This window comes from Schistocerca piceifrons, chromosome 3 (assembly GCF_021461385.2).
Source record: "Schistocerca piceifrons isolate TAMUIC-IGC-003096 chromosome 3, iqSchPice1.1, whole genome shotgun sequence".
Classification (NCBI taxonomy): Eukaryota; Metazoa; Arthropoda; class Insecta; order Orthoptera; family Acrididae; genus Schistocerca; species Schistocerca piceifrons.
The window spans coordinates 552,338,326-552,357,677 of record NC_060140.1 but is presented as its reverse complement, the minus strand read 5'-3'; the positions used below and the strand labels follow the sequence as shown (position 1 = coordinate 552,357,677).

At 38.8% G+C, this 19,352-nt stretch overlaps 1 protein-coding gene across 3 annotated transcripts in view; it reads left to right on the top strand.

Moving 5' to 3' along the window:
* Window positions 1–19,352, top strand: part of LOC124788088 (tetratricopeptide repeat protein 17) — a 337,226-nt gene that overhangs the window by 169,074 nt on the left and 148,800 nt on the right. For all 3 annotated transcript variants that reach the window (XR_007016058.1, XM_047255188.1, XM_047255189.1), the window contains exon 9: window positions 13,404–13,678. Coding sequence is in view for 2 of the 3 variants with exons in the window: in XM_047255188.1 (XP_047111144.1) it covers window positions 13,404–13,678 (275 nt within the window). In the remaining variant the exon portion in view is untranslated. The remainder of the gene's footprint in view (window positions 1–13,403; window positions 13,679–19,352) is intronic.

Here is a 19,352-nt window from a genome sequence, read left to right as displayed (position 1 = left end):
AACAGACTAACATAGGCAGTGTTTTGCACCTCCTTGCCTCTTGTGCAGTATTGTGCTGTATCCATTTTCAGAAAGCTACTACAAGAATTCAAGAAATTTTAACAGTAATCTTCAATATCCCTCTCTGTAAGAGTTGTTAGTCTTCCACAATTTAATTATTGTCTCAATCTCCCCCTTGTCAGTATCAGGGAGGTGTATTTCAGACAGCATTCTTGGAAAGCAATTTTGTAAGAAAGTTATATGACTCCCTGTAGAAACTAAGTTTTTATTTAATTCACTTTATACATTCAGAAACGAATTGTTAAAGTTGGCAGCCACGCACCAGGGAAGATGCGCAAATTATTGTGCTCTCCTAAAGATAAGTTGTTTAGATTGTAATAACAGTTAATTTAGTAGAGATTATTCACTAAATATACACCTTAGTATGTTTTTTTTTAATATTACTATTAAAGACCTCACTCATATTATATCAGAAAATGCGAAAATATCATGAAATCGGGTTACAGTCATATTTTTGCTTGCGTTTTGGTGCAGTAAACTAACAAAATCTTGCTCAGTTGTTCATTTTTCCATTCCTGCAATTTACGTACAGTGTAGCCTTCCTTATTAAGGTCTTATTTCCAGAAAATAGTGTAAATTTTAAGTTGTTTAATCCAGGAACTTTGCATTAGTAGTGTAGTTACATATAGCTGTGTACAGGTCTAATTTTTTTAAATGTGTTTCCTTGTTTCTTGGTAATTTAACTGACTCATTCTTACTAAAGTATTATTTTTTCATGAGCGAAAAGTGCCTGACTAGCTGTAGAATTGTTAGTTGCCAGGTTTGGTATGATGGATACAGTAGTTTCTTTCCATTGGGATGACTGTAACTGAAGCAGAAAATTGCTGTCCTTCATGCTAAATTAGACAAGTCTGGGAAAGATCTACTCAGGTTAAGGAGGGAGAAAGGCATAGAGAGTTGGAAACTGGCAAAAGCAAACAGAAGGAACAGGTTTAGAACTTTATCTGACAGCTTTGTGGTGAATGTGAAAAATAGGAATGGCCTTTTGCCTCAGTTAGAAACTGATGAGCCTCAGTCAGATGTAGATTTAGCCAGGATTCAACAAACTTTCGCCAATAAATTGAAAAGAAAGAATGTACAGAAGTCAGTAAAGAGAGAGAAAGTTTCATGGTTAGGCAGTTCTCATGCTAGAGGTGTAGGCCAATTTTTGTGAGATGCACTAGGATCAGAATACCAAGTCACCATTTTTTAAAAACCTAGTACTGATTTGGAGCAGGTGGCAGAGGATTTAGGATCACTTTGCAAAGACTTCACCAGGGGAGACTATGTGGTGTCAGCTGGTGGGCTTGGTGGGCTGGACAGTAGTACTGACAGAGATGCTGTACACGGTATAGTGTATGACCAGGTAAAGATTGCATCAGTGTTGTGACGTACCAATGTTGAGTTTGTATCTGTTCTGAGGTGGTATGACAAACCTCATTGGAACTTTTCTGTCAGGAGAATTAATTTGGAGCTGGAACAGCTGCTTATGTCAGATGCAGGGTCACATATCGCCATGGTTCCTGCTGATTCTGTCAGTTGGTATGATAATACTAGGTGTGACTTTCACCTCAACTGGAAAGGGAAGGGTAAACTGGCTGGGCCTATAGCAGAAACTTTTTTTGGAGAGGGGGTGTCATGGTCATGAGTGGCAAGATACTAGCACTTACTGGTGCAAGAGCAGCACCTTTTTAGGTTAGAAAAGACAGAAACAAACTAAGTTTTAAGAATGGTTAGTATTGAAACAAACTCTCAGATAAAAAAAGAATTTTAAAAAATAGCATAATTGTGTCATATTGCCTCAGGCACCAGCAACTGTTTGTTAAAAAGTTTCAGCAATAAGTAGAAATTTTATGTCCAACCAATTTTATCTGTCAGTCGGTGCAAAATGCCTGCTATCTTTAATGCAGCAAAATATTCAAGGACTAAAATTAATAAATAACTTATCTGCATTGATGAATTAGTCATCCAACCCAGTTGGCATAATCTGTCTCTATAATCATCATATGACCACTGGTATAGATGTGTTAAGTGTTACAGGATTTAGGTTAGCATCTCACTTTTGTAGAGCAGAAAAGGAGGAAGGGAAATTGTTGCATTCACCATGTATTGACATGAACTTAAGAACATAGTCATTCATAAATTTTGCCTAGAGCAGCATATGAAAGCATTTGTGACAGAATTAGAATTCCCTAATAAATTGTTCATAATAGTGAGTGCATGCCAAATATCTGCAGGTAAATTTAATATGTTGATAAATCACCTTGCAGCTTCACTGGGCTATTTAACAGAAAAAATATATGGTGGTTGTGTGTGATTTTAATGTATATTTTCTTAAAAATCTTCCAGTAAGAATTACTAAGGTCAATAACACCAACATTCAACTTAATTCCTACTATAAACTTCCCAAATAGGGGGTAGATAATTGCACACAAACAGCCATGGACAATACCTTAATAGACAGGTCTAATGAATAAAATTATAGGCCTATTATGAAACCAATAATCAGTGGGGTCTCAGAATATAACATGCAGTTCCCTTTTATAAATTTTTACACTGAAGAGGCAAAGAAACTGATATGCATGCCTATTACCATGTAGAGCCCCCAAGAGCATGCAGAGGTGCCACAACATGACGAGGTATGGACTGGACTAATGTCAGAATTAGTGCTGGAAGGAATCGACATCATGGATCCTGCAGGGCTATCCATAAATCTGTAAGAGAACGAGGGGGTGAAGAACACTTCTGAACAGCATGTTGCAGGGCCTCCCAGATATGCTCAATAATGTTCATGTTTGGGGAGTTTGGTGGCCAGCAGAATTCTTTAAACTCAGAAGAATGTTCCTGGGGCCACTCTGGAGCAATTCTGGACGTGTGAGCTGTCACGTTGTCCTGCTGGAAATGCCCAAATCCGTTGGAATTCACAGTGGACATGAATGGATGCAGGTGATCAGACAGGATGCTTATGTACATGTCACCTGTCAGAGTCATATCTATACATATCAGGGGTACCATATGACTCAAGCTGCACACTCCCCACACCGTTTCAGAGCCCTGCCAGCTTGAACAGTCCTCTGATGATGTGCAGGATCCATGGATTTTATGAGGTTTTCTCCATACCATACATGACCATCCATGCATACAGTTTGGAACGAGACTCATCTGATCAGGCCACATGTTTCCAGTCAACAACAGTCCAATGTTGGTGCTGATGGGCTCAGGCAAGGCGTAAAGCTTTGTGTCAAGCAGTCATCAAGGGTACACAAGTGGGCTTTCAGCTCCGGAAGCCCATATCGATGATGTTTTGTTGAATGGTTTGCATGCTGACTCTTGTTGATGGCTCAGCAATGAAATCTGCAGCAATTTGTGGAAGGGTTGCACTTCTGTCACATTGACGATTCTCTTTAGTCGTTGTTGGTCCTGTTCGTGCAGGATCTTTTTCCGGCCACAGCGATGTTGGAGATTTGATGTTTTACCAGATTCCTGATATTCCTGGTATACTCGTGTAATGGTTGTATGGGAAAATACCCTCTTCATTGCTACCTCAGAGATGCTGTGTCCCATCGCTCATGTGCTAACAATGACACCATGCTCAAACTCACTTAAATCTTGATAACCTGCCGTTGTTGCAGCAGTAACTGATCTAACAACTGCCTGGGACACTTGTTGTCTTAAATAGGCGTTGCCTATCGCAGCACAGTATTCTGCCTGTTTACACAACTCTGTATTTGATTATGCATGCCTATTCCAGTTTCTTCAGCACTTCAGTGTGTATTGAACGGGATATAAAATCTACTGAATCTGAATTCTAGGAAGTAGTTAGTAAGCCAGAAATTGATCGTTTAAGGACACTTCTCAAAAACATGAAATGGAGTGATGTATACAGAACTTATGGCAAAATGGAACACTTTTATTAATATTGTCCTTACATTATTTGAAAACTGTTTTCCTCAAAAACTAATCCAGATTAAACCAAAGCCTACCAAGAAGCCATGGAATACTCGAGAAATAAAGGCATCATGTAAGACAAAAAGGAAACTGTATCTACTCACTAGAAAGAGTTAAAGAGTTCTGATGTTTATGCTGTAGCTCATTACAAGATATACACAAAATATTAAAGCTGGTGAAACAGGCTTCAAATAAGGTGCATCACAAGGAAAAGGTAATTGCATCAGGTAACAAAATAAAGACAATATTGGGTATAGTGTAGGAAGAGATTGGTATAACCAGCATGAAGAAGACCAGATAGCATGAAGAGTAAATGGTACATTGGTAATAGATGTGTTCAGTGTTGCAAAACTTTTTAACAAATGTTTTATAACTGTTACTGACAGGATGGTGTCATCAGGTTTAGTAGGAGATACCATGTAATATCTCAGATCAGACATTACAAATAACTTCAGTAATATGAATATGACTTTCACCAAACAGTAGAAGAAATACAATATTTCAATGCCTGTGTTATTCTGCGTATTCATAGACGCATGCTTTACGACGTATGGAAGTTTGGGTCTGGCCGTCAGCATGAATAGCCAAATGGTGAGGTGACCGCTCGCGGTAAGCGAGTCCCGATCTGGCACAAATTTTCATTGTTGTCCTTCCATTCTACAGCTGATGGTAGTCCTTATTCGCAACTGTGAATTCGTTTGATGAGTAGAAGAAATGTCCACCATAAAATTTTTAAAATCAAAAAGTGCTGTTGGTTACAATAAAAAATCAACAAAGTTATTTAAAGAGTGTGCTTCTGAGTTTAGCAACTTTTAAGTTAGCAGTGTAACTAGTCATTTATCATTGAAATATTATGTGGATGGTTTTAAGCTTTCAGCTAGGAAAGCAGATATATAAATACCGTCAAATTTACATACATTTTCATTTTTGCCACCATTCTTGAAAATATTGGAAAATTACCCTCTGACAACACATAATACACTGTTAAAGTCACATTTGGATTTCTAAAGGGCTCTGATATTGACAAGTAAACCTACCCAAGGGATACACTTCAATTTTAATTGGCTTTGAATATGCTGTAGTGCAGAGCAAAATAAGAGACAAGTATTTTTTGTAGGTGCCTGTATGACCATTAAGAGGCTGAAAAACATCCTTGAAAAAATTTGGGTTTAATATTTATGAATGAATACTGTTGAAACGACAACAGATATAAAGAACAAACTTCAAATAAAAGTTGTATCATTTTTTTAATTTACATTACAATAGTGCAACTAGATTTTTTGAAAAAGTGATATTTTTTTGGAAGTATGAAGTACAAATTGCTGAATATGGGACAATAAATGAAAAGTTGTTAGGTATTTACAAGTATGTATTAGATAAATTTCAAATTGCCATGGACAAATCAATACCAATACATCATCTAGATATAAAGAGATGGGCTTTACAAGTGAGGAATGATGTTAATTTATCACAGTGTTTGTTCAAGGCTTCCTCAAAATGGATGCATAATTTTAAAGTAAAACACCAGATTGTATCAAGGAAAATTGATAAATTCATCACTCAAGTGCAAATAGCAAATAAAGAAAAATTGAGGGGAAAAGTTTAAGAATTTGTGGAGGCAGTAAAATTAAAAATTGCAATGATTGGAACGGCCAGAGTGTATAATTATGACCATTCATATATCAGTTTGGAACTGCATGCAAGACAAACATTATCCTTCAGACAAATGTCAAAAGTCAGAAATTCTAGCGGAATCCCTGAATGCCTTATCACACAGTTACACAATGCAGCCCATTATACCTGCAAGCAGACATTTAATGTTCTCATCGAATAAACTTTAAAAAAAATGGCAACAGTGTCCTGAAAGTTGGAAAATATTTACACAAAGTAGATAATATCCTTGTGTTCGCATTTATGTTTGGTAAATTTACATCAGAGTTCATAAGGAAGTGGTTTGAACAAATTTATATACCTAATGCAAATGAAAAATCAGTCTTGTGTCTAGATTCATAGGCTGTACAAAAGGAAAAAATTAAACACCATTGATAAACATGGAAAGGAGGTGAATATTTTAATGATTCCTGCAGGAACAACCATCATGATTAAGCCATTAGACATCTATACATTTCAGCAGTGGAAAATTTCCTGAAACATTATTCAGGTTAATTATACTGTATAATTACAATATTAACTTGCATTTAAGAAATAATATTCTAAAAATTCAATCCCTCATTCATATTCAGTTTTCTTCAACCTTTTCAAATATGTACTGTACAAGAGTGTTTAGATTGAACAGAAACCATGGAAATGTGAGACATCTGTTTTGCTTTAAAAACTGTGATCCTGATTCAGTTTTCTTCAACCTTTTCAAATATGCACTGTACAAGAGTGGTTACATTGAAAAGAAACCATGTAAATGTGAGACATCTGTTCACTTTTGCTTTAAAAACTGTGATCCTGCTTGTGACTCCTATTATGAAATTGCGCCGGCCGGAGTGGCCGTGCGGTTCTGGGCGCTACAGTCTGGAGCCGAGCGACCGCTATGGTCACAGGTTCGAATCCTGCCTCGGGCATGGATGTGTGTGATGTCCTTAGGTTAGTTAGGTTTAATTAGTTCTAAGTTCTAGGCGACTGATGACCTCAGAAGTTAAGTCGCATAGTGCTCAGAGCCATTTATGAAATTGCAGTTGTCTCATACCTTTGGTGTTGAAAAAGTCCATTCAGCCTCCCTTCCTCCCTCCCTGATTTGTTTGTAGGTAATGTCTTCAAAGGAGAAGTAATTGTGCCCTGGTCATCACTATGGACGCCATCTCCCTCCACACTAACATTGCTAATGCCCATGGCTATACTGCTATTGAACACTACCTCTCCCAACACCCAACGGATTCCAATCCAAGAACCTCCTCCCTAGTCGCCATTACCAACTATATGCTCGTCCCCAACTACTTCTCCTTTGAAGGCATTACCTACAAACAAACCTGGGGTACATCTATGGGCACCTGCATGGCACTGTCTTATGCCAACCTATTCCTGGACCATCTAGAGGAATCATTCCTAAACACCCAGAATCCTAAACCCCCATCTGCGGATGAGGGGAGGAATGGATTAAAAAAAAAAAAAAAAAAAATTACTTTTTTCACAAACCTAAGTGTACAGTTGTAATGTACATTAAAAACCATAGGAATTTCATTTGAAATTTTTTTCTTGTATGTTTTGCCATTTCAGTGGTATTCATTCAGAAATATTAAACTCAATTTCTTTCAAGGGAGTGTTTCACACCCTTAATGGCCTTATGTGCACAAAAAAAAAAAAAAAAAAAAAAAAGTGTGTGTCTTATTTTGCTCTACACTACAGCATATTCAAATCCAATCAAAGTTTAAGTGTATCCATTGGGTAGGTTTACTGGTCGGTATCGGAACCCTTTAGAAATCTGAACTCTGACTAACTGTGTTGTCAGATGGTTTGTTACCTTTCCTGAAATTTAGCTTTAGGCGTTAGAAGGCAATCTACACATACAGTGAGAATGTATTTAATTCATTAGACAATCAATTACAGGTTATTGCTATATTTTGTGACCTGTTAAAGGCATTTAGTTGTGTAGATCACAGTACCCTTTCAAGTAAATTAGAATATTACATTGTAATAGGATATTCTACAAAATGGGTCAGATTGTATATATCTGACAGGAGACGGTGAGTGTCACTAGGAAAGAGACATATATTATTAAGCTATCAGGCATCACACAACTGGGGGTTCCACCTTAAGGCCCCTTTCCTTTTTTGTTTCTTCCCCCCCCCCCCCCCCCCTCCCCCGCCCCTGAGGTTTAAAAAAGTCTTTGTTGCTCTTTGTTAACATTTCTAAATAGTGTGTAACTATATGAGTGAAGAATGAAAAAACATGTTGGTTATAGGTGTGGTACTGTTGCCCTGCACTCTGGTTGGAAAGGAAACAGTCTGCATCAGGTGCTATGTGTTTAAATCTAACATCATTTTCTTTCTTGCACAGTCTGTTACAAAATTAATATTAAAGTCACAACGTACAACTAATTTTTGATACTTTCCATAAAGTGAACCAACAACTTTCCCTAGATTGTACAGAAATGTCCTTGAAATCAGAGTTAAGGGGCCTATAGGTAATGACAAGTGAAAGCATAGTTTCACTGTATTCAGTTGCTCTTGCACAACATTCAATGACCTATTGAGTTCAGTACTTTGATAAGCCAATAGGTTCAAGTGAATACCATTTTTCACTTCCATTCCACAAAGAGCTCTATGAAAGAAGCTATATAATCTATATCCTGGTCTAGGAAGCCTCAAATTGTCACATTGTTGAAGTGTTGCTCTGACATACCAATACTGTCTGTTAAATCAGCAAACAGTTCACTAACTTTATCTCTAATTCCTTGATTACTCTGATACCTGATCTTTTTTGAAGGTTGGACCCTTTGTTAGAGAGATGTCCCTTAAGCAAGGTACATATCAGGTGGCTCCAGACTAAAAGAAAAAGGTGCAAGTCTAACACCATTTACTACAAGAATTTTCCCATGAGTGGTTCCACCACACGCTACTACACGATCACCTAAAAGCTTTGTCAATGTCCGCTTCCCATACTGATTGAGGTGCTGGGTGTGGCTATGATGCCCAGTCTATCAATAGACTCATCTAACACCACTGAAATGTGAGCTACACCTTCCATCATCAGTGTCTTCTCAAGCCCTATGTTAATATGCCTAACAGTCGTATTAATATGAGACTGATCATGACACTTAAACAGCTGAATGAGTCGCAGATTTGTGCCATCAGTTTGAGTAAATATCTTTCCATGTCACCACCTGTGTCATACACCCCGACCCAATCAAGATTATTCCTAGCTCCATCCACAATCACTATCTTATCCTCTTTAGCAAAATTTCTGCATAACTCACATATGTTACAAGTCACCTGAACCAATAATGCACTAGGCTGTACAATGTTGACGACCTGTTACTCTCTCCCCCAAAACTTCCTGCATTTGTTGTCCTACACCTCTGCCATGAGAAGTACATAACAGCAGAACCTCCTCCTTTCTGTCTGAATTTATAACTGACTTGGGTTTCTTAACTGTTGAGGTCTGCTGCATGTTTCCTGCACCTACAGCTACAGAAGACTGCTCTACATCTACATCTACATACATACTCTGCAAGCCAGCATATGGTGCATGGCCGAAGGTTCCCTGTACCACTGCTAGTCATTTTCTTTCCTGTTCCACTCACAGATAGAACAAGGGAAAAACAACTGTCTGTATGCCTCCATATGAGCCCTAATTCTTTGTATCTTATCTTTATGGTCCTTATGCACAATGTATGTTGGTGGCAGTAGGATCATTCTGCAATCAGCTTCAAACACTGGTTCTCTAAGTTTTCTCAATAGTATTCCTTGAAAATAACGTCAACTTCTCTCTAGGGATTTCCATTTGAGTTCCCAAAGCATCACTGTAACACTTGCATGTTATTCGAACCTCCCAGTAACAAATCTAGCAGCCTACCTCTGAATTGCTTTGATGTCTTCCTGTAATCTGACCTGGTGTGGATCACAAACACTTGACCACTACTCAAAAATAGGTTGCACTAGTGTCCTATATGTGGTCTCCTTTACAGATGAACCACACATTCCTAAAATTCTCCCAGTTAACCAAAGTCAGTCATTCTTCCCAGCCATAATCCACACATGCTTGTTCAATTTTGTACCGCTTTGTAACGTTATGCACAGATATTTAAACAAAATGACTGTATCAAACAGGACACTGCTATTGCTGTATCTGAACGTTAAGTGTTTGTTTTTCCTACTCATCTGCAAAACTTACGTTTTTGTATATTTAAAGCCAGCTGCCATTCATCACATTAACTAGAAATTTTATCTGTGTTGTCTTGTATCATCCTGCAGTCACTCATTTTTGACACCATAGCATGATCAACAAACAACCATAGATAGATGCCCACCCTTCCACCAGATCATTTATGTATGTAGAAAGTAGTAGCAGCTGTATCACACTTTCATGGGGCTCTCCTGACAGTACTCTTGACTTTGATGAGCACTTGCCATCGAGGGCAAAAATACTGGGTTCTATTACTTAAGTCTATGAGTGACTTACATATCTGGGAACCTATTCTGTATGCTCATACCTTCATTATCAGCCTGCAGTGGGGTACTGTGTCAAATGCATTATGGAGATCTAGAAATATGTAATCTGTTCATTGCTGTTCATCCATAGTTTGCAGAATATCACATGAGAAAAGGGCAAGCTGAGATTCACATGAGCTGTGCTTTCTAAAACTGTTACGATTCTTACACATAAGCTTTTCAGTCCCTAGAATATTTACTATATACAAATTGAGAATATGTTCTAAAATTCTGCAGCAAACCAACGTTAAGGATATTGTTTTATAATTTTGAGGGTCCGTTCTTTTACCCATCTTATATAAGAGCCACCTCAACTTTTTTCTGATCACTTGGGACTTTGCACTTTGTGAGAGATTCACAATAAATGCAAATTAAATAAGGGGCAAGTGACATGGGGTACTACTTGTGAAACTGAATTGGGATTCCATCTGGACTTGGCAGCTCATTTGTTTTTAACTCTTTCAATTGTTTATCTATGCCAGGAATGCTTATTACTATGTCGTCCATACGGGACTCAGTACAGTGGTCAAATGATGGCATTTTTGTACAATTCTCCTGTGTGAGCAATTTCTTAAACATGGAATTTAACATTTTGTCTTAAGTTTTGATATCTTCACTGCCACACCAGACTGGTCATCGAGCAAGTGGATAGAAGCCTTAGACCCACTTCGTGATTGATGATGGTAGTTGTTATATGCTGCACGCATAGATCTTTTCACAGTCACGAATCTCCACCAATTTTTGCAAGGCATCATTTGTGTGTTCTCTTTCAAATCGAGGGTGCCACAACCTTTGCTTCCCCAGCACTTTCCAAATTCTGTTGCTAAACCACAGTGGAACTTTTCTGTCCTTAATCCATTTACCAGACAAATATTTCTCCAGAGCTCGATTTACAATTTGTTTATCCCTTTCAGACCTGAATTTTTCTAGAGGAAGGAAAATTTTTCTTTATGTGGTAATACTCTTAGGTGATTTTTTAATGATTTTATATGCAAGATTTATGCAAAAATATGTACCCATTGCTGGCCGGGGTGGCCGAGCAGTCCTAGGCGCTACAGCCTGGAAACGCGTGACCGCTATGGTTGCAGGTTCGAATCCTGCCTCGGGCATGGATGTGTGTGATGTCCTTAGGTTAGTAGTTCTAAGTTCTAGAGGACAGATGACCTCAGAAGTTAAGTCCCATAGTGCTCAGAGCCATTTGAACCATGTACCCATCTTCAAAACATATTTTGTAAACTTGGCTTCATTTTATGTACTAAAATAACTAATTATGAAAAATTCTCTATTTTAATGAGTAATAACATGATCATTCAATAATTATTGTACAAAATAACAATAATGGTTTTCAATTAAACAGGAGAATATAGCGAACTAACCACACCTGTTTATTCTAGTGGTCATGAGCTGCTGCGCACTGCTGTATTGACTTGCTGATATTTTCATAGTGATGTCCAAAATTTGGCACCACTTGCATATGATGAAAATACTGAACATTCACAAATGTGTACCTCAGTTTTCCATTGGAAAAAACTACTTCTGTTGCAGTGGAGACACAGTAAAAGTTAATGTACACAATTATAGCCAGAGGGTCTGGGTTTGCCTCATAATTCCTCTATTTCCATCATACTGGAACTAAATGATTGCAAATTCATTGTGCAAGTGAGAAACGAACAACTGGTTATCCGCTCTTTTCTAGCGGAGACATTAAACACTTAACAGTTAGTCAGATCTATTAGTGATACACCATGTGAAACAGTCCGAATACATCATTCTACTAGCAACCTTTGTACCAGCTTTCAGCTCCCAAACCCCCTTCTCCCTCTTCATCCTATCTAGTTCCTCTCATGATTTTCTAACTGCACCAGGAGAGCACAGATTTTATTTTCATGCTTCTCTGTTAACTTATTTTTGCTACATATCCTGCTGAAGTTTTCCCTAGAATGACCAATGGCTTCCCCACTGTAACCTCCCCCACCTCCTCCCCCCCCCCCCCTGTCCCCTCAAGGTAAAACTTTGACAGTTGCCAACAAAAAAAAAAAAAAAAAATCTGCAGCCACTGGTACACTCAGTGAAAACTGAATGCTACAAGTGAGAGCTTTCCTGAAGGTTTTTTTCACTTACTTCCCAAGAAACATTGGTTGAAAACTGTTAAAATTATTAGCTGACTACAATGTACAAACAAATTTATCAATACTTAGTTTTTCAGATCCACTACAACCACTATTTGCTTGCCACAAAATGTGAACACACACAACTGAGAGACTTTGATGCAAGACATTAACACACTCACATATAACAGACCTTTCAAAACAATAACATTACAAGATAGTCAAAGACGAATGTAAATCCACTAATAAATTACTTTTAGAACAAATATTATCACAAACAATTGTGTAAAAAAACTATTTGAAATGTAAACTATTTAAAATACTGGAGAGTGATTTGAATATTGTTCTCTCAACTGTACATCACACTGAAGACACTCCATGATTGATGGCTTTTGCCAGTAGTCCTGTCTCTGATGGGATAGTATAAGCCTGTGATGGAATTGGAGTAGGATCTGCTGGGCCAAGTGTACCAGACAGCTCTTGAACATGAGTCTTGCATGGTGATATGATGCATGTGTGCCACAGCTGAGAGTGGATATGGCATAATATAATGATCTGTAGATGGGGTAGGTGGCAGGTACCTCTTTGGGAGTTGTGGGAAGGATGGTGGGTAGAATATTTCCCATTTATGAGCACAATGATAAATATTTGAACCCCTGTTGAAGGATATGTCTACCTTTGAAGGTGTTAACCAAAATGGGAGTTGTAGGTGTAAAATGCTTTTATATCTTAATGTCTATGTTCATTACTGTAACTTATTTTGTATTTATGTGCAAAGTCATGAAGATGAAACCTACAGCCTCAAAATTGGTCACAAATGAATGAAAAACAATAAAAACAGCTAGTTGGAGATAAAGTAGTAACAAAATAATAATAGCAAAAAATTAAATAGCTATTTAGCAGCTGCTGTCAGCAATTCTTGCATAATTATGAAAGCAAAAATGTTATACTTCTGGTTGTTGTAATAGTAATTAATAGTAACTATGTATATACAATTAATACCATCTATTTTGGAAATAAAGACATATCAGGAAATTAATACTTAAAATTACATAGTAATTTTAATATGACATAGTGTGTTAATATATGTTGTTTCTGGATTGCTTGCACAGTCTTCAGCATAATGGAATTAAAGTACTGAATTTCACAGGTAAAACTAATCAGCAAACAAATGTCTGCAAACAGTCCAAAGACATCTTGGCAGGAATCAGATGCAGTGAGCCTTTTGAAAGATTCTCCTCCATTACGTGTTGTGGAAACACAGAAGAAGAAAAGCAAAAAAACACATTCACCATCTTCCACAGTTCCAGAGATCTTTGAAGAACAAAAAAGGTTGAGAGATAAAGATTGTGTTGCTGCTGCCGGGCACCGCATACCAATCTCTCTTCCTCCAGTGTACCTGTCTCCAGAGACAAAGGGATTCAAGTAAGATCTTTTTCATAACCATATTCTATGTTCTTATTTTTTAACAAAGTTAATCAGTGATTCATACTGGTAAAGTTTAGTCTAGAATTTTAAAAACAGTGATGACCTTATAATGAATAGTATAACTACGCTTGTCATAACTAGTTAATTTTCTACAGCAAAAGTTCACAGGTTTGAAGTGATGAGTCTATGTAACTGTGATTACTGACTAATAGATTAACAATAATGACCTTATAATGAATAGTATAGCCAAGTTTGTCATAACTAGTTAATTTTCTACAGCAAAAGTTCACAGGTTTGAAGTGATACGTCTATGCAACTATGATTACTGACCAATATATTGTTGACCTTTTCCGCATGAAACTGGTCAGATAGGTTTGTTTCAAGTAGCATTTCCTGTTCCAATCTAAAATAATCATTATAAATATATGTACAAGATTTTGAGACATTGATAGTTACAGAAAAAAGATGGAAACTTTGCTAACTTTCGGAAGAAGTGCTGGCTGGACACTAAAAGCCGGGATTGCAGTTCAGTAGAGCAGGGGGACTGTTATGGGGTCTGTGTTGGGTGGGATGGGTAGAGGGAGAAAAAGGTGCACAGGAGGAGAAGCGGCTTAAAAGGAGGTAGCAAATGTTCAGGACAGGAATGTGCTAGCTACTTGTTCCCAACCCCTCCTCCTCCTCCTCCTCCTCCTCCTTTCCACCACTTTCTCTCCTTACCCAAGCCACTTGACACACACAATTTAATTACACCTGTGTGTGTGTGTGTGTGTGTGTGTGTGTGTGTGTGTGTTTTCTGTAGTTCGTCAGAGGATTTCTTCTGAAAGCTAGAAAAGTTTTTGTTTTTATGTGTGCCTCTCAACAATTCAACATTTCTACTATTCAGTCAGTAGTTCTCCTTTACTCCTAAATTATTTAAATTCTGCCACAACTTTCCTTGCTATATTTGAACAAGATGTTTTTTAGCCAACTGGTACCTGAACACATCATTTAATATTTTTTCATAATCTTTATGATCTGTTAAATGCTTTGATGATTTCTCAGTGATGCATTTTAACTTACAAGGGGAGACCACCAATTGTGAAATTCAGATTCGATTCATACTGCGCATAATAAAAGCTCATGGCCAGAGGTGTAATGTGGCAAAGCACCAAGATGCAGTTCTCAGCCGTTGTTGAGAAAATCGACAGTTAAAAGAAACCATTGCGGTGAAATACTCTCTACGATTAATAATCTTCTACAGCGTCGTGGTGCAGCGGTAAGCACTCGGGTTCGTAATCCGAAGGTCGCCGGATCGGATCTCACTCCATGCAACCTTTTTTTTTTTTTTAGGATTTGTCTTTTGTAATTCAATTTTATATATATATATATATATATATATATAAAAAAACAAAGATGATGAGACTTACCAAACAAAAGCGCTGGCAGGTCGATAGACACACAAACAAACACAAATATACACACAAAATTCTAGCTTTCGCAACCAACGGTTGCTTCATCAGGAAAGAGGGAAGGAGAGGGAAAGACGAAAGGATGTGTGTGTGCGAGTGTATACCTGTCCTTTTTTTCCACCTAAGGTAAGTCTTTCCGCTCCCGGGATTGGAAAATGTGTGTGTGTGCAAGTGTATACCTGTCCTTTTTTTCCACCTAAGGTAAGTCTTTCCGCTCCCGGGATTGGAATGACTCCTTACCCTCTCCCTTAAAACCCACATCCTTTCATCTTTCCCTGTCCTTCCCTCTTTCCTGACGAAGCAACTGTTTCTATCGACCTGCCAGCGCTTTTGTATGGTAAGTCACATCGAGGGAAACATTCCACGTGGGAAAAATATATCTAAAAACAAAGATGATGTGACTTACCAAATGAAAGCGCTGGCAGGTTGATAGACACACAAATATACACACAAAATTCAAGCTTTCGCAACCAACGGTTGCTTCATCAGGAAAGAGGGAAGGAGAGGGAAAGACGAAAGGATGTGGGTTTTAAGGGAGAGAGTAAGGAGTCATTCCAATCCCGGGAGCAGAAAGACTTACCTTAGGGGGAGAAAAGGACAGGTATACACTCACGCACACACACACATATCCATCCGCACATACACAGACACAAGCAGACATTTTATATATATATAATTCCCGGCAATCAGTTGCAACAATTATGCATATAATAAGTTGTTGAAAGTCGTTTGTCATGGAAAAACTGGCGACTTTGAACATCATTATGTTTTCCGCAAACAAAGTTGTATTTCACTAATTGTCTTCATAATGTTTACCACGTATAGTTAACGGAAGACGTAGAAACGATATTCCGAAACAAATACGTATAGTGTAAGTCAAACGTTCGAATTAGAATAGATACCCCACGAACCCAAATTTGCTGTGGCAGGTATGAAATATAAACTCCGTTACTCGCTCGTTACACTTGAAGGACAGATGTTGAGTGGGCCGAAACGAGCAGCCGCATAACAGCGTAGTTGCCTGCTAACTTCAAAAGAAGGTAGATGCGGTCCCTAGCCAAACTTATAACATCGTCGAAAATCAATGTGTATGTGAGAGCTTTGGTACACCCTGTTAAACAAACGGAAAAATGGAGGCGGTACAATTGGAGAGCGATCCGGGCCCTTCGCATGAAAGTGATGTGATCGAAGAAGATTCTATACACAGTGAAGTGGCGAAACAACAATTGAAAGATGTGTTGGTGTATTTTGAAAGCCTCCTTCGTAACAGTAATGGCATCGTCGCAGAACCGTCATCATCAATCAACGAAGAAGCCATGGTAATTGGGGAAGAAATGTTCCAGAATACGCTGCAAATGCATGCCAAAAAAACCCTCGTTCATGATGAGGAACTGATAGACATTGATGAAATCGACGATAATAATGCCTACGAAGACGTTGAAACGAGTCCCATTGTCAACAAATCATCAGACGAATACGAGCCGGACAAGAAGAAACAAAAGAGTACGACTATATTTCTCTGGATTACAAAATTAGAGCTGTCAATCTGGCCAAAGAACATCCAGGTTGGAGTCTCAAAACTACAAAAAAAGGGGTGCTCTCGTTTGACAAATATGGACTATTAATCCAGGTGGGAAGAGCAAATCAAATGTGGCGGTAACAAATTTGATAAATATTCTACCATCGATTCATGGGTGCATGATCGCTTCGTATAAGCTCGACAAAACTTCCAGCAAGTTACTACCAGAAACCTGCAGCAGTGGGCCTTGGACATAATGACGTTCGAAGTCGCCAGTTTTTCCACCACAAACGACTTTCAACAGCTTATTATATGCATAATTGTTGCAACTGATTGCCGGGAATTATATATACATTTGAATTACAAAAAACAAATCCTAAAAAAAAAGGTTGCATGGAGTGAGATTCGATCCGGCGACCTTCGGATTATGAACCCGAGCGCTTACCGCTGCGCCACGACGCTGTAGAAAATAATTAATCGTAGAGAGTATTTCACTGCAATGGTTTCTTTTAACTGTCGATTTTCTCAACAACGGCTGAGAACTGCATCTTGGTGCTTTGCCACATTACACCTCTGGCCATGAGCTTTTAATATGCGCAGTATGAATCGAATCTGAATTTCACAATTGACGGCCTCCCCTTGTTAGCCAGACGAAAAGTGAGCTTGAGGAAAATGGATTTTATATGTTTAATATCAGCACTCAAGAAGTGTTCAATTTCTGTTATTGTAGAAGCTAGTTATTTTCTTCTTTTACAATAACATGTTAAAAAGTGGCAATTAACAGGACTCTGGTGAAGCTGCAGTAGAGCCAAAAAGCCGATAGGGGCAAAACAAGCCTGATTCATAAATGGAGCAAGCCTTTGAAAAAAAGGAAAGAAAGACACAAAGAACATACAACAATTTGCTACTCTGAATACAGGACACTAGGAAAATAGGAAGCATTGTTGATGTGATGGACAGGAGGCAACTACATGTGCTTCATGTCAGAAACAAAATAGAATTGAGAAGGGCAAAAGAATTCAGAAAAAGTTTTATATCGTATCATAAAAATGTAGAAGGAAAGAGAAATGAAAAAGGGTGGTAGTGAAATAAATATTGTATGGAAAGTCCTGGCAGAATGTAAATAATTTTTGAGTAAAAGTAACAACTACCAAAACTGAAGATGTTGCATCATCAAGATTGAGAACTTTGCTAACTTTCAGGCAAATCCTTTTTTGATCTACAGTATACACACACACACACACACACACACACACACACACATAGAGGATAAAACAATGACAATAATAATAATAACAAACTGTACAGCTACATTGTTTTATGTGCATGTTGAAGATTGAAGACTCATTGGTATTGAAAAATTGACTAAATGAAGAAATAAAGAGGGCAGTGTGCTATAATTATAAAGGACAAAATTGTAATAAAATGAATTACATCGAAAACATGTACGGTTGTTTAAAACTTTCATCTGGGCTCAGGTTTAAATCTTCCTCTGGTGTTCATCTACAAAGCATTTTGCCCCCTGCGGGTTCTGGGGTAAGAATAGGCCCGCGGTATTCCTGCCTGTCGTAAGAGGCGACTAAAAGGAATCTCAAACGTTTCGGCCTTAATGTGATAGTCCCCTAAGGGGTTTGACCACTACCTTTCAAAATTTTCTGTTAGTGCGTACCATTTCGGGAAGGACGCCTTACTTGGTGATTATATATCCATCTTGCTCTAAGATCTGTCATACCCGGTATTGTCATGGAGTTGAATTTCCATCGAGCTTCCGGCCACATTGGCTGCAGTGTGTTCCGGGTTGCATACATTCCCTCCATTGTGCACTTCCATCTTTGCCCTCGTGATCTACATGGATATTTCGACACCCGACATCCAGCAAGGTAACCAGTCCGTTGTGGTGGGGCTGTCATGTACCCTCTTGGTGGTAGCCCCCTGACTACACAGGGATCGCACTGCTGATGCCTGAGCTGCTACCTCCCCACGTATGCCGAGGAGTAGATGCCTATCCCTCTCGGGCATCGGGACTCCCGGCAAAGGCTATCCTGCCAGGTGGTCTTTGCTGCGGCTGGGTGGCGCCCGTGGGGAGAGCCCCTGGTCGGAGTGGGTGGCATCAGGGCGGATGACCCGCAATAAAGCGTGGTACATCATCTCTCACTGGTGGGCCTCCATCAGCAGTCTCTAAGCGATCGAGGTCTAACCTCAACGGGAAGAAATACAATCCGAGATCATTTCCCTCCCTGGCCACTCCACGGGAGGAACGCATGGCTAAAGACAGCAGTGGAGATTATTCACCCCAGTACCTTGTCTGTACGCGGGTTGATGGTGAATCTTTTATGCCAACCAAGCTTCAGTTTTTTGTGGAGCATTTAGAGGACAAGTTCGGGGAGGTGGAGGGCTTGTCCAAAATGCGCTCTGGGTCAGTTCTCATCAAAACAGCATCGTCTGCCCAGTCACGGAGGTTGCTCACTTGCAACAAGTTGGGGGATGTTTCCGTCACCATCACTCCCCATAAAAGTTTAAACATGATCCAGGGTATTATTTTCCACAGGGATCTTCTTCTACAGTCCGACGAAGAACTACGCGCCAACCTAGAACGACAAGGTGTTCACTTCATCCAGCACGTCCATCAGGGTCCGAGGGATAATCAGGTGGCCACAGGTGCCTTCATCTTGGCCTTTGAGGGTGATGTCTTACCCGAAAAGGT